Source organism: Mustela nivalis (genome assembly GCF_964662115.1).
Source record: "Mustela nivalis genome assembly, chromosome: 20".
Lineage (NCBI taxonomy): Eukaryota > Metazoa > Chordata > Mammalia > Carnivora > Mustelidae > Mustela > Mustela nivalis.
Genome location: NC_139039.1, coordinates 19089989 through 19104961, shown reverse-complemented (window position 1 = coordinate 19104961; position 14973 = coordinate 19089989). Strand labels below are relative to the sequence as shown.

The 14973-nt window shown below is 40.2% G+C and overlaps 1 protein-coding gene across 1 annotated transcript in view; it reads right to left on the bottom strand.

The window, feature by feature from the left end:
- MTMR7 (myotubularin related protein 7) overlaps nt 1–14973 on the bottom strand; it is a 102687-nt gene that overhangs the window by 46113 nt on the left and 41601 nt on the right. The window contains exons 3-4 of the mRNA XM_082715603.1: nt 14375–14537; nt 6407–6564 (exon numbers count right to left, since the gene is read on the bottom strand). Of these exons, the coding sequence (XP_082571729.1) occupies nt 6407–6564; nt 14375–14537 (321 nt within the window). The remainder of the gene's footprint in view (nt 1–6406; nt 6565–14374; nt 14538–14973) is intronic.

The following is a 14973-nucleotide window of genomic DNA, read 5'->3' as shown; positions in this document are numbered from 1 at the left end:
CACTCAACTGAGCACATTGGATAGTTGTCAGAGACTGAGATAGATCTACATAGACAACTTTCTTCTTAAACATTTAGGATCTCAAATTTATTTCAAGGAACCTATGATGTAATATTAGGGGAGAAGAAGGAGGGTACGCTCCACATAAAATGATTCATATATAAATAAAATAAAATAATACATAATATATAAAATATACTGCGAAAAACTGAAATAGACAATATTTTAAATTACTGGTTTAGAATATTCTTTACATCTTATTCTAAGAGAAACAGGTTAAAATTTTAACCTAGTAATGAATGACAGTTATTTAAGAAAGACAATTTCAGGAGTTACATACAGAAGGGAATCTTCACTTTGAGAGTTGGACTATCATAGACAAGTCTTATTAAGTAGGACTGAGAGTAATGATGATAGAGATGATGATGATGATAATTAGCCTCCCAAGACCACATAAACAGAAAAAAAAAGCAGCACAAGCTCTGAACCTACGTTTCTTTCTAAGAAGAAAGAAACAGGGGCCCCTGGGTTGCTTAGTCAGTTAAGTGGCCCACTTTTGATTTCAGCTCAGGCCATGACCTCAGGGTTGTGAGATCAAGTCCCATGTTGGGTTCCGTGCTGGATGTAGAGCCTGCTTAAGATTCTCTCTCTCCGTCTTCATCTCCCCCCCACCACCTTCCTTTAAGAAGAAAAAGATGATGATAATGAAGAAGAAGAAGAGGAGGAGGAGGGGGAGGAAACTCTTGTAAAAGAAGGGAGGAAAAAGTAAACATTTTCTCAACCATGAAATGAAAAGCAAAAGTAATGGATGATGATGTAATTTTCTCAAAGGGCTATTGGAAAGCTTTTGAGAAAATCAACTTTTATTATAGGTCTAAGTTGGTAATAGATAAGGGTACATATCTTTCTCCCCATTTCAATGGTATTAGTAAAACCAGAAAATCCCCAAGGTTTTCACCTTTTCTGTGTCAATATAGTGTGTTGGTTGTTAGTTTTGGTTTCCTGTATGTTCCTTTGGAAAAGAAATATTGAGTAACTCATGTTTTGTAGTCTCTACATGTAGGACTTAAGTGACTAAATATGAGTCAGGCTTGTGGCACTAATTTGAGAAGGAAATCTCATCAAAAATAGGAACAACCTGCGTTTCCAAGAAAATATTATTCCACAAGATGTAGCTTAGTTTCATTTTCTTCCTGACTCAAGGGCGTGTCGTATTTTTAAAAAATTTAAAAAGGTATCCAATTTTCTTTAGTAAACTTGGATTTTCCTCCCTTTCATTTCGAGGGTAAAAATTCATTGCCACATAGTTCATAATGATTGAGACAAAGAAGCCCTAAATGTCTACTCACAGTGTACGATTACGGTTGTCAGATTAAAGCATAATTATGGAGATAATTCAGTATAATGAACGTCTCCGTTCTACCCCAGAAAATCTATAAATTCAAGATATCAGAAGAATGATGTGGAAGGAACTGACCTGTACAATATCAAATCTTATTATAAAATCATAATAACCATAATTAGTACTAATGTAATTATAGAAATTATATAGTATCAAATTGAGACAGAGTTCATAAGTAGGCCAAGTTTGTTTGTTTGTTAAACATTATGCTAAAACATGGAACAAAATAGGAAACACTCAAAACTTCTGAGGAACCAAAGATTTCCCAGGGACAATATTTAAATATCTCTTTAGAGGAGATATTTGCCACAGCTATACATGGTGATAAACTATTAGCTAAAATATATAAAGAACTTCTATAAGTCATTAAGAAAAAGACAAATAATAGGGGTGCCTGGGTGGCTCAGTCATTAAGCCTCTACCTTCGGCTCAGGTCATGATCCCAGGGTTGTGGGATCGAGCCCTGCATCGGGTTCCCTGCTCTGTGGGAAGACGGCTCCTCCCTTTCCCTCTCCCACTCCTCCTGCTTGTATTCTCTCGCTGTCTCTCTCTCTGTGTCAAATAAATAAATAAAGTCTTAAAGTAAGTAAACAAACAAACAAATAAATAAATAAAAGTAAAAGAACTTTATAGAGAAAAGGATAAAAAATAAACCAACAGGCAAGTCACAGGGAATCAACCTGAATTACCAATGAATACAAACTCCCTCGCCAGCGATGTGCAGGATACAAAGAAATGACACTGAGATCCATTTAGCACCAATAAGACTGGCATTTTTCTTCCAATTTAACTTTTTTCCTTTTTTTTTTTTTTTTAAGATTTTATTTATTTATTTGACAGAAATCACAAGTAGGCAGAGAGGCAGGCAGAGAGAGAGAGAGGAAGAAGCAGGCTCCCCGCTGAGCAGAGAGCCCGATGCGGGACTCGATCCCAGGACCCTGAGATCATGACCTGAGCCGAAGGCAGCGGCTTAACCACTGAGCCACCCAGGCGCCCCCCAATTTAACTTTTTGATCGGTTAACAAAATCACATGGCTATAAAAATGAACCAACACAAAAAGGTGCACTTTCTTGTCCTTGTGTTCTGTCCACCCCGGTCTCACCTACTCTCCAGGTTATCACTTTTGCACAATTACACATATACTCTCATTTTTCTCCCTCTTCTTTTCAGATAAAAGATATTACACTATATTCAATGTACTGCGCCTTGATTTTTTAAGATTGTTTGAAGTACTCTCTACACCCAATGGGGAGCTCGAACTTATGATGCCAAGTTCAAGACTCGCATGTTCTACTCACTGAGCCAGCCAGACATCTCTCTCCCTTGCCTTTTTGAACTTAAGGATGTACTTTAGTAATCTTTCCTTATCAGTAGATGAAAATCTTTCATATTTTTTAATGGCTACACATTAATTTCATTATATGGATAGAGCAAAACTTACTTAACTCATCCTCCATTAAAAAACGTGGGCTTCTTCTAATATATGCGGTTACAAACAATGCTTCAGTAAGTCCCTTACACATTACTCTGTGTGTGTGTGTATGATGTTGACTCTTTAGAATAAATTCCCAAAAGTGGGACTGCTGGGTCAATGAGTAGATCTATCACCAAACAAAGGCAGGACCAGCTGTCTGTGAGTCTATGGAGTAGGGAGAACCCCTATAACTTGCTATTAGGTCGACAGGTCCATGCGTACACTCTGGAAAAGAATCTGGCAATATCTGGTAAGGCTAAATTCCACATACTTCTAACTCAAAAACTCCACTCCTGGGTGGAAACTCTCCGTATACCATGAGTCACGCATAAGCCAGTTCACAGCTTCGTGATGATAAAACAAACAGAAAGGGGGGAAAGGAAAAGAATAATTAAAAAAAAAAAAACAAAAACCTCGGGTCTATCTGCAAAATGCAGTTTAATACGATAGTGGAAAATGAAGGAATGAGAGCTATAGGCCTCAACAGTTTCTTCACTTCTTGATGGCTTCAACAGTTAATCGGTCTATGCCTGAGTTTCTCCATCTGTAAAGCAAGCATGGTAACGACAGCTACCCCGTGGGACAGTAACCTTTGTCAAGTTCTTCGAACAGGGTCTGGCCCAGGCCGGATGTGTTTGCTGAAAATGAAACGACTCTCACAAAGACAATGTTGAGCGAAGTGCCAAGTTTCAGTAAACTATATTCGGCATAATACCATGTACAGAAATTATCTAAAAACACACTAAGTAATGCTACATTTTTACTACTTACATATGTAGAAACATTATAAATAGAGAAGGACAACACCAGATTGCACTCAGTGACATTGGAGCAGAAGGTGATCTGGAGGGAACATTAGGGTGATTTAATGGCATTGATCTATGTGTCTATTTTTGTTCCAGGACCATATTGCTTTTATTCCTATAGCGAGCAATCAAACATATACATTTCTATAAATATTATATACATTCTATGTGTATGTATATATATATTCATATATATAGAGAGAGAGTGTGTGTGTTAATTATTACTATGTATATATAACAAACTATTGGGACTACATCAAAATAAAAAATTTTTGTACAACAAAGGAAACTATCAACAAAACAAACTGAATGGAAGAATATCCCAATTATATAAAGGTTAATATCCCAATTATATAAAGAATTTACACAACCCAACACCAAAAAATTGAAATAATCCCAGGGAAAAACAGGCAGAGGACCTGGATAGCTGTTTTTCCACAGAAGACATACAAACGGCCAGCAGACACGCGAGAAGATGTTCAGCATCACTCCTCATCAGGAAAATGCAGATCAAAACCACCACAAGGTATCCCCTCACACCAGTCAGGATGGTTAGCATTAAGAAGCCAAGAAATAACGAGTGTTGGCAGAATGTGGAAAAAAGGAACTCCCATGGCACTATCGGTAGGAATGTAAATTGGTGCAGCCACTGTGGCAAACAGTATTAAGATTCCTCAAAAAATTCAAAATAGAACTACTGTATGATCCAGCAATTCTACGACTGAGTATTTACCGCCCCCCCCCCCCGCAAAACACAAAAACACTAAACTGAAAAGATACGTGCATCTTCCTATTTATTGCAGCATTATTTACAGTAGCCAGGATATGGAAGGAACTTGTGTCCATCGATAGATAAATGAATAAAGAAGATGTGGGGTGTGTGTGTGTGTGTGACAGGAATATTACTCAGCCATAAAAAACGAATGAGATCTTGTCATTTCTGACATGAATGGAGTTAGAGGACATTATGCTAAGTAAAATATGTCATATGGAGAAAGAATACCATATGGTTTCACTTATGTGAAATCATGGAAACAAACAAACAAACAAGAGAGCAAACTGGTTGCCAGAGGAGAGAGGTAGAAGGACAGGACAAAGACGTGAAGAGGATTTATAGGTACAAATTTCCAGTTATAAAATGAGTCACAGGGATGGAGAGGGCAGCACAGGGGAAAGAGTCGATGATATCGCAGTGACATTGTGCGGTGACTGTGTTTACTGTGGCGGGCATGAGACCCTGTACAGACCAGCTCAGTCACTATGCTGTGCACCTGGAACTAATGTAACAGTGTACACCAACTCTACTTGCTAATAAAAACTGTAAAAATGTAACTAGAAATGGTCAAATAACAGGAGATAAGACATAAAGGGTCAATCAGCGTATACGAGTCTATAAATCAAGAAATCAAAGCATATAGGTTAAATTAAAATGAGAAATCCCTTGTCCCACTATCAAGTTGTTAGGAAATTTTTTTAAGAACCGACGTCTTTCCCAGTGAGGGCGCAAAGAATCAAGCTTTCCATACACAGCTGCCGAGAATTTATATATACTGGTACAACTTTTCTGCAGTTCTTTTTGACGACATGCAGAAAAAGTTTTGTGAACTTTTTGACATAGAAATTTCACCTTTAGGAATCTGTCTTTTAAAAGAATCTTAACATGGATGAAGGTATAGTGACCAGGATGTTCTCACTATGTTTATTTAAAATAGTAAAAAATAGGAATAACCTACATGTCTAAAAATTAGAAATTAGGTAGAAAGAATAGCATATAGCCATTCTATGTGATTTTATATTATATTTTTAAATGATATAAAATTCATTTATTGGCAGAAAAAAACAGTATGATGGGTGAAGAAAAGCAGAACATAAGGCATGTGTAAAATGTTACAACTTTGTTATATATATTGGAACAGTTCCTTTTCCTCTGTATTTTCCAATTTCGAATCATTAATTGTATTACTTTTATAAGAAAAGAGCTATTTAATTATGCAGATGAGAAAAAAAACCAAAGATATATTTTAAAACCTAATAGAAGAACATTACGGCACGGAGATGGTGGGTGTTTCTTCTTTTTCTCACTTTTGTAAATTCTCTGCAACATTCTTGCTTTGCTTTTATTACCTAAAATATTTAAAAAATTAATAGGGAAACCAACATTGATTTGTAAGCCCATCATTAGGGACAATATGAGATTGATTCTGCCCCTCCTGCTTCCCTTCCTCTCCATAGGCCTTTCTGGAAGTGCAGACACATTTCTCCACATTTCTCTAGGGAAGCCTCTTGGTGACCTTGTGTACCAATCAAGAGTTCAGTGAGTACAGAGAGGAGCTGGTGCCAGACTGCCATCTCTGACTTCCCCACTAATCACTCGGTGCACTATAAAAAGAGCTGATGGGAGAACTTGGCCCTGGCCATGAGGCCTGCCTCTGGGCTTCTCCAGGTTTCCATCTCCTCAACCATTGGGGGACAGTGTGTATGCGTCTTGGGGGGGGGTGATGGGGGCGATTCTCTACGTTTCTCTTGGGTGAACTTTCTGATTCTGGGTGCAGGTAGGAAATGCAGCTCACAATAACCAAGGAGACTTGCAAATCCAGAGATCTGTATCTACAAAGAGCTGTAAAAACTGAAGGAGATTAAAGCGAGGTCATGCTAAGCGCTATGGGAATCATGAGTTCCCTCGGATTAAGGAACTGGATTTCACGAGATGCCCCCACACTCACTCTGTAGTCTCTGTTCACATCGCTGAGCTGCCAGTAATTACTAGGGAGGCCCATGCGTTTGTACTCTTCACCGAGATCGATCAGCATCCAGCCCTGTTCTCTTGCTTCTTTGTCCAGCTTGGGGTTGAATGAAAAGCAGTATAACTCCTCATATTTCACTGCAAGATAAAAGCGAATAAAGCCAAATCAAGCCAGGTCAAAACCAGAACAAAATCTCCCCAAAAGTATTCTGTCTCAGCTGGAGTACCTCAAGAAGCCAAACCAGCTTCTCGCCTCTCAGGATGCTGCCACTGGGAGCGCCCCATCTCTGTGGCCAGTTCACCCACAACCTCCCAGTAATGACCCGGAGACCTTGGGAGAACCAAACTCAACTTTGCAAGAGCTCCTTTCCTTTCAGAAACAAGGCCTGCTCTATTCTGCGCTTTTTTTTTTTTTTTAAGTTGCTTTTGAAGGCAAACATATTCTCTAGACCACGTAAGAAAGGAAGCTTAAAAAATTAATTAAGAATGTATGTATCATTAGACACCAAGAACTCAATTTGTTTATGTATGTGGAGCTTGGATTTTGGATGGCCTCTCCGAGGCAGACGAAGGCCCAGGCTGCTGCCCCATGTTGATACTCACAATATGAAAAAAAGCTGTGGAATCTATTCACGTGTTTGCCCAGGAAACATCTGAACTCTCAGCAGACACATCATTGTCGTAATTGCACTGCTTATACAAAATTCATAGGACTCGCAAAAAAATCAATTGATAGTGTAAGGGGCAAATTCAAGAAGTCTGATGAAAGTCTGTTTTCAATTCTGCCAAGACATCTATGTCTTTACAAACTACCCTCTCTGCTTGTGAGGCCAGGCCCAGAGCCTTCCTCATTTGGAGCTAGGATTTGATTTTCCTGCTCTGATCTTGTTAAGTTGAAGGAAACGATTAGTCCAGGGCCGTTCAACAAATATATAAGCAAGACACGTGTCCCTTAAAATGTCCTTGAAGCCACATTAAAAAACTGAAAAAACAAACAATGAAATTAATTTTACTAGTATATTTTCTTAGAAACCCAATACAACCAAATATTATCATTTCAACACGTGGATAATATAAAACTTATTAATGTTGTATGTATCTTATTTCATAATGTCTCTGAAATTCCATGTGTATTTCACACTGGACAGCACATCCTCGTTCGTTCCACCCACACTTCAAGAGCCCAAAAGCCACGTGCAGCCATATTGGATAGTGCAGGCCACCATATTGGATAGTGCAGATCCAAGCACCTCCGGTAAAGATAAATCATGGCTGATACTCACTAAACCCTTATTTCTTTGCAGATTCTGTTCTTAATAAATATATTAACCCATGACGGCCCTCATTTTACAGATGAGAAATCCAAGGCAAAGAGAGCTTAAGGAACATCGCCAGGGCCACACAGCTAGTAAGTGGGGATCTGGATTTAAATTAGGCAATGTGGCTATAAAGCTCATCCCCTTAGTCACACACAATACCCCTCGAAGGCAAGCCCTTCTCCCTTCTCCCCAGATGGACCACTTTTGTGTCTATTCTTTCCTTGTTCCACCGCCTGAATCATCTTCTTTTTCTCCAATAGATTTCTTTCTCCTCAATTTTCTTAGGTTCCCCCCATTTATTCCTTAATCTGTTGATGACATTCAGATGTGGCTCATTTAATGGCTCTTCCATACGTGTCTGGAGGCCCAATAAGGGATCTCACCACCAGCAAAAGGCCACAGTAACACACTGGCAGCCTGAGATCTGAAGTCCGTTTCAGGCTGGTTGTAATTACCACGGAAACGACTCTTCACCAAGGAAGAAGAAAGGTAACGGTCATATTTTAAGGACCAGACTTTTGCATTAGACATGTACTTTTTCTTATAGAAAAAAAAAAAAAACCATAAGTAAGTTCATCAGTTAGATAAACGATGTTCTATTTCAGTTTCTCCTGATATATTTCTAAACGCCAAGCTTTAGAACATGGATGATCTCAACCAATAAGAAAGCACATATCCCCAGGTGTCTGTACATGCAAACGTAGAGTAGATGTTGTCAGTAGGAACTGACTTTCGTAATCTTAGCTACTGGAGCAGGGAGCCTATGAAACTGAGGTCCTGTTCTGGGAACCATCAGCTGGACACTGACACATCTTTTCCATTTCTCAGGACCATTTCATGACTCAGGCCTCTGATATCACAATGTTAACCACAAATGCAATTTGTTCAAGAGGCCAAAAGAATCTCTTGAGAAAGCCTCAGTTCCCTCAGTGAAAGAAGAGCTTATGAATACGGGGTTAATAATGGATGTGAAGTTCCCTTTGTCAAAGAGTTACAACTACATTTAAAGATAGAAGGAGAAAACCATTCTAGGGCTACATGTAGTTTTCCGTGTATGGGCTCATGCCTGCTGTCATTGGGAGGAGGCAAACACTTGGAACAGAAATTAAAGATTTCTAGTAGACATTAAGATCATTCTCGAACTGGGAGGCATTAGGATTGGTTGCCACTAAAACTGTGAAATGTTTTCTTTGGGTTATTTTTAAGCAAAAAAGAGTGATAAACATGGTCCTGGTCCAATTTAAGTAAAATTCTACACAAGGGGAAAGAAACCCACACTTTTGTCAGCCAAAATTTAGTCTATTTGGTCTTATTACTGTAGGCGAACTTCTTACCCAAAAGCCAGCCTTCAGTAGACAACTGTCTACTCTGAGAAATTTAAAAGTACCATTAACACAGATGTAAATTTTACCGAGTTTTCCCGTTCACAATGTTCTGTTCCCTTCACCTGCATCTCCTGAAAAATACGTAGCAGAATTCTTAGTAATCAGCAAGAGGATGAGTTAAAAACAACACCAGAAGTAGGGCTAGAGAAATCTCTAGTCATTACAGAATCTGAACTGAGAGATGAGAGAACACGCCTGCTTCAGAAAGGTCAGATCCCGGATTCCTCACCCTCATCCCTTAAGACAGACATGTGAAATACTCCACTGGCTTCTCACCCCATGGAGTCTGGGCCATCGCCCCCAACATCAAATGTCTTTTGCTCTTAGTGAGGGCGGGGTTCAACAGGAGGTGCACAGAAGGCATCTCCCCCAAAGCTGTTCCCATAAGAAGCAAATACCCCACATGCCTTTGCACAGTGGGAGTTAGCTGAATGCACACCTCCAATCTAAAAAAATATTTAGATAAAGTTATACAGAAATCATTCCAGTATTTACTTTATTTACCTTACTTAAACCTTACAATTGCTAAGCAAAGGCAGACCTGAAGGTTTTTCTATCCAGAAAGAAGTAGAACACTTTCTAAAATACTGCTTGAAATTAAGAAAGGGTAGCATTTGGGGGACATTTCTAGGAAAGTCAAATCAGTGTTTCAGACCTCAGGAGACAGCTTGAGAGATGCATGCGTTGACTGACTTGGTGTTCCTTGAGCACTTCCATGCATCTGGACTTATTAACACAGGGAAGCCCTTGGCCCTGTGATGGGGAAGATTTCCACCATCAAGTGGCAATTTTCAACTAGGAATCACCCAGCCTCCAAATGGCCTGGTCTGTGCACTGCACCCGCGCTCCTTCTCTCTCATTAAAAAGGAAAGGGTGTTCACTTCACCAGATAAGGCAGCTGTGGGTAAGACAAAGCAATTACAGAAAAAAAGGAAAAACAACCTGGTTTGTTTCCCAGGTATCAGGCTAAATGGTTATGAAAACAGAGTATTTGGGGAAAAAAAAATGGGGGGGGGGTTACCATGGAAGAATCATGGGGAGGACTAATTGGGAGAAACAAAAAGTAACTTAATATTATGATTTTAAAAATACTTTAAAAATAAAAAGGAAACTTGCAATGACCCATGTAAAGCCTGAATACTACAGTTACATTACTGATTGCTTTCCTTTTGTAAAAAAAAAAAAAAAAAAAAAAAAAAAAAAAAATTTGACATTGAAATTGAAAAGAAAGAACAAACACCAATGAGCCTTTGCAAAATGTGGAGGTGGGTCTGGGAAGGGAAAAGTTCCCGGCAGTCAGCAGGGGGAAACACATATGTGGGGTTTATTAGAACCAAAAGTAACAACTGAAAACTCAGCTGCTCCCAACCTTCTCCTTAAGTCAGACAACCTAAAATAAATGGAGCTGAAAACCAGTGAAACAGGGGTGAGAAGACAACACGCCTATTACTGGATTTTGCAGATTTAGAATAAAAATAAGGAGATGTCTGCTGTCTATTTTCAACACGTAAGTGTTTGAATGAAACACCAGGGCTGTGGAAGGCTAACCGTCAGTGGGAAAGGACGTCTGGCCTCAGATTAGTGTCATCAGCAAAAAACAAATTTCCACTGCAGACATTGCATAAGCAGCCAAGACTTAGACAAGGATGTCAAAAGTGAAATGAAGCCCCCCTCCAAAAAAAAAAAAAAAAAAAAAAAGTGAAATTGACCAAACGAGGTGATGTCAATCATTAAGATTTTTTAAAATCAAAATATTTGTGCAAAAGAACTGGGGACTAAGAAGAACTGGGCGGGGGGGGGGGGAACTATCATTTAGAAAAAAATGGGAAAATAAATAAAGATAGTTTTAATGTTAAAGGGCCCACGAACACCACAGAGGGGAAGATAATTGATAGAAAAATAAACAGCAGAAAGCAAATCAGAGGGAGGAGAATGCACATGGGAAAATGGAAGCTCTCTGAGAAACAAGGGTCTTTTCATCAGAAAAATGTCTATCGTAATAAATACACTGGATCTACTTCTCATTGGGGCCAAAGCTTTACTTTAACCTAAATTATTCTTTCTTAAGAATTAAAGAGCTTACTGAATTTGGTTACTTTAATTCTTCATGCTTAACAATTTGAATTCACACAAAAGACCAACCAACAAAATCTCACTAAATGTTTTAGTAGTTTGATGTACCTTATCCCCCAAATCCCCAAAATCCTAATTCAGTGAAGAGAGAATCTCAAGAGTTTTGAAAATCTCCTTTACAGGACTTGACTTAAATGGACTCCCAGGCATTTCTTCTTTTGTAAGGGGGGGAAAAAAAACCACAACATATATATATATATATATATATGTGTGTGTGTATGTGTGTGTGTGTGTGTGTATATATATATATGGAGAAAGAGAGAGAGAGAGTCCTCTATAGGACCTTGCAATTTAGGCATGTCCATAAGGGTAGCTGAAAAATAGGTGGTTTGTGTTGGTGACTAACCAGAACAACTAGAGAGCTATATCATGATACTAGAATTCAAAGGTTACCACACACACACACACACACACACACACACACACACACACATGCCCCTTACTCTGATAGACCTGGGGGGGGTGCATTTTGTAAAAGATCTACAGATGGCTCTGATAAGCCACTCCTACTCCCAGCTGGGACCCCCTCCACCTTTCCCTACCTCTATCCAGATTTAAAAGTCTGCTTCCAGGTTGTAGGCTGTAATGGGTCCTCATTTGAGCACTGCCTCTAACATTAAACTATGAAACTGTCTGGGTTCCATTTCACCTTCCCACACTCATTAAAGTACTGTGTTTTATGTAAACTGGCATTTCCAATTCCAGTGTTTCAAGATGCTTGTGGCTTTTTTTTTTAAGGTTTTATTTATTTATTTGACAGAGAAAGACACAGCAAGAGAAGGAACACGAGCAAGGGGAGTGGGAGAGGGGGAAGCGGGCGCCCCACTGAGCAGGGAGCCCGATGCAGGGCTCGATCCCAGGACCCTGGGTCATGACCTGAGCGGAAGGCAGCTGCTTAATGACTGAGCCACCGAGGCGCCCAAGATGCTGGTGGCATTCTAAAAGCCTTCTGAAGTAATAGGTTTAATTCAATGAACTACTGTGATCTCTGGCTATGTCTAATACCTACCTCGCCAATGTCACCTTTAAGAAAAAGTGTGTGTTTTACAAAGTGAGAACAGACATTTTCCTCCCCCAGGGCCCTTGCCATGAGGGTCCCGGCACTCAATGCCCACACCGGCCATAGGCCTCCCAGTCCCCGGGATCGGCCCTTCCAGCCACTCAGCTCTTTCCCAGTTCTCTGGGCTAGTCCTAAATCCTATTAATCCGGTCAGAGCACATTCATTATCCCGTCCAGCCATTAATCAGTGACACAGAAACTGCTGGCACACAGCTCTCCTCACATTCCCCACTGCACGCAACCTCACATACATCTTCCCAGAACTTCTGTTCCAATTATAGTGCACCCTCTAAAAAGTTCAACTGCTTTTCTGGCTAACTCTACGCGATTCTCTGCAACACACGGAGATGAAAAAGCCTCCAGCAGCTGCTTTGGTGGGGGGAGCAACGTCAAGTCGAAAGGATCTGATTTAGACAGCTCCCTGGCATCATCTTCAAGAAACAACTTGAGTTCTTCGCTATCTGATGATGACCCAGCCACACCGTAAGAAATGGGGGACCCAGCCACGCCCCTGGCAGAGGTTACCCTCAAACTTCTTGTCCTGAATCAAAAAGCATTTAGTCCAGGAAATATAAAGCTATATTCCATTTCCCTTGTCAGCGATTTTGCTGTAATACTACCACGGAGATTACTCTTCTATAAAAGATTTATTTTTACTGAATTCTCCCCAGAAACTCAGGCGTCTGTTTCTTTTAAGCCAAAGGACACCACAACCGATACAAGCCACACAGACAATAAACACTTTTCTAGAAGTGACAGGAAGCCATACATCAGAAGCCCCAAGCCGAGGGCTAGCACAGGGGAGTAACTGACAGCATCTATTTTTCAAATCAACCAAACATTCTTCCCATGACACTTAAGAAGGTTTTGTGTAGGGGCACCTGGGTGGCTCAGTGGGTTAAGCCGCTGCCTTCGGCTCAGGTCATGATCTCAGGGTCCTGGGATCGAGTCCCATATCAGGCTCTCTGCTCAGCGGGAGTCGGCTTCCCTCTCTCTTTCTCTCTGCCTGCCTCTCTGCTTATTTGTGATATATCTCTGTCAAATAAATAAAGAAAATCTTTTTTTTTTAACTTTTTTTTTTTTAAGATTTTCTTTATTTATTTGACAGAGAGAGATCACAAGTAGGCAGAGAGGCAGGCAGAGAGAGAGAGAGAGGAGGAAACAGGCTCCCTGCTGAGCAGAGAGCCGATGCGGGACTCGATCCCAGGACCCTGAGATCATGACCTGAGCCAAAGGCAGCGGCTTAACCCACTGAGCCACCCAGGCGCCCAAATAAAGAAAATCTTAAAAAAAAAAAAAAAAAAAAGAAGGTTTTGTATAGGACAACAAACATATCCACACTGTGAATACAACCAATGCTTACCAAGTCTAGTCATACCAACCTCGGGAAACCTCTATCACCATCACACAGCAATAAAAAACCAAACTTTAAAAGCCCCAAGAGGGGAAAGTGCCCTAGAACCATTTGATTTTAATATTTTCCACACATAACAATTTGTCAGTTTTATCTTAGGTTTCAAGCAAGGTGGCTTAATTATCATAGTATGGGAAGGGCATAATTCTTTTTTTTTTTTTTAAGATTTTATTTTTATTTATTTGACAGACAGAGATCACAAGTAGGCAGAGAGGCAGGCAGAGAGAGAGAGGGAGAAGCAGGCTCCCCACCGAGCAGAGAGCCTGATGCGGGGCTCGATCTCAGGACCCTGAGATCCTGACCTGAGCTGAAGGCAGAGGCTTTAACCCACTGAGCCACCCAGGCGCCCCGGGAAGGGCATAATTTTAATATGATTTCACTCCGAAAGGAAAAGCTATAAAACTTCCTACCCAAGGTAAAGTGAATACTTAAGAATAATGAAAGAGGTTCATACCGTTAACAACTCAGCGAGAGCCCCTTAAAAGCAATGAATCATTCAGAATTCTTGACCCCATTGGAGGACTGGTGTAACATATTATTGCTAAAACACCATAATTCTTCAACTATGCAGATTTCTTGAGCACGGCTTGTGAACCTAAAGGTGTGACATAAGAAACGCTGAGCTCTTCTGCCCTACCTGGCCTTGCAAGGCGTATCAGAGAGATGTACACATCGTGGCAGTCTCGCTCCTGCGGGATAATGAGTTGTAACAGCTGGAAGTTCTTGCAGCGAATAAGCAGAGGACATCCAGTAGCGGTTGTGGCCTGTTTTTCAATGGTGGAAATCTGACTGTGAAGAATCTGCAACCAAAAGTCATGTGGAGACGCTAAGCCCTGACAACAGATATAAACGAGATAAGCACAACCCAGATCACAGAAGCAACACGGACAAGAAACACTCCTCCATCTCTAGCTAGCTCAGCACCTGCACTCAGATGACAAGAACCAATTGTTCGGGGAAAGAAACCATCTAACTCAGTCATTTTATTTTTCATTACCAAGCTTTCTGGTATCCAGAGCACATAATGTTGTACAAGTCCAGGTAAGGGAACATTTTGGTAGTCAAATGGTGAATGAACTTCATAGCTAAAATTAAATAAGGTCATGAGAAGTTAGTAAAATAAACCTCGCAATCAACAAAAGTTAGAGATGGCTCCGCTGGGAGATGCCACCATGCTCCTTAATTCCACATGGGATGCTCAAGTTCAATAGCAACTTGCAATTGCTATTTTCTAAG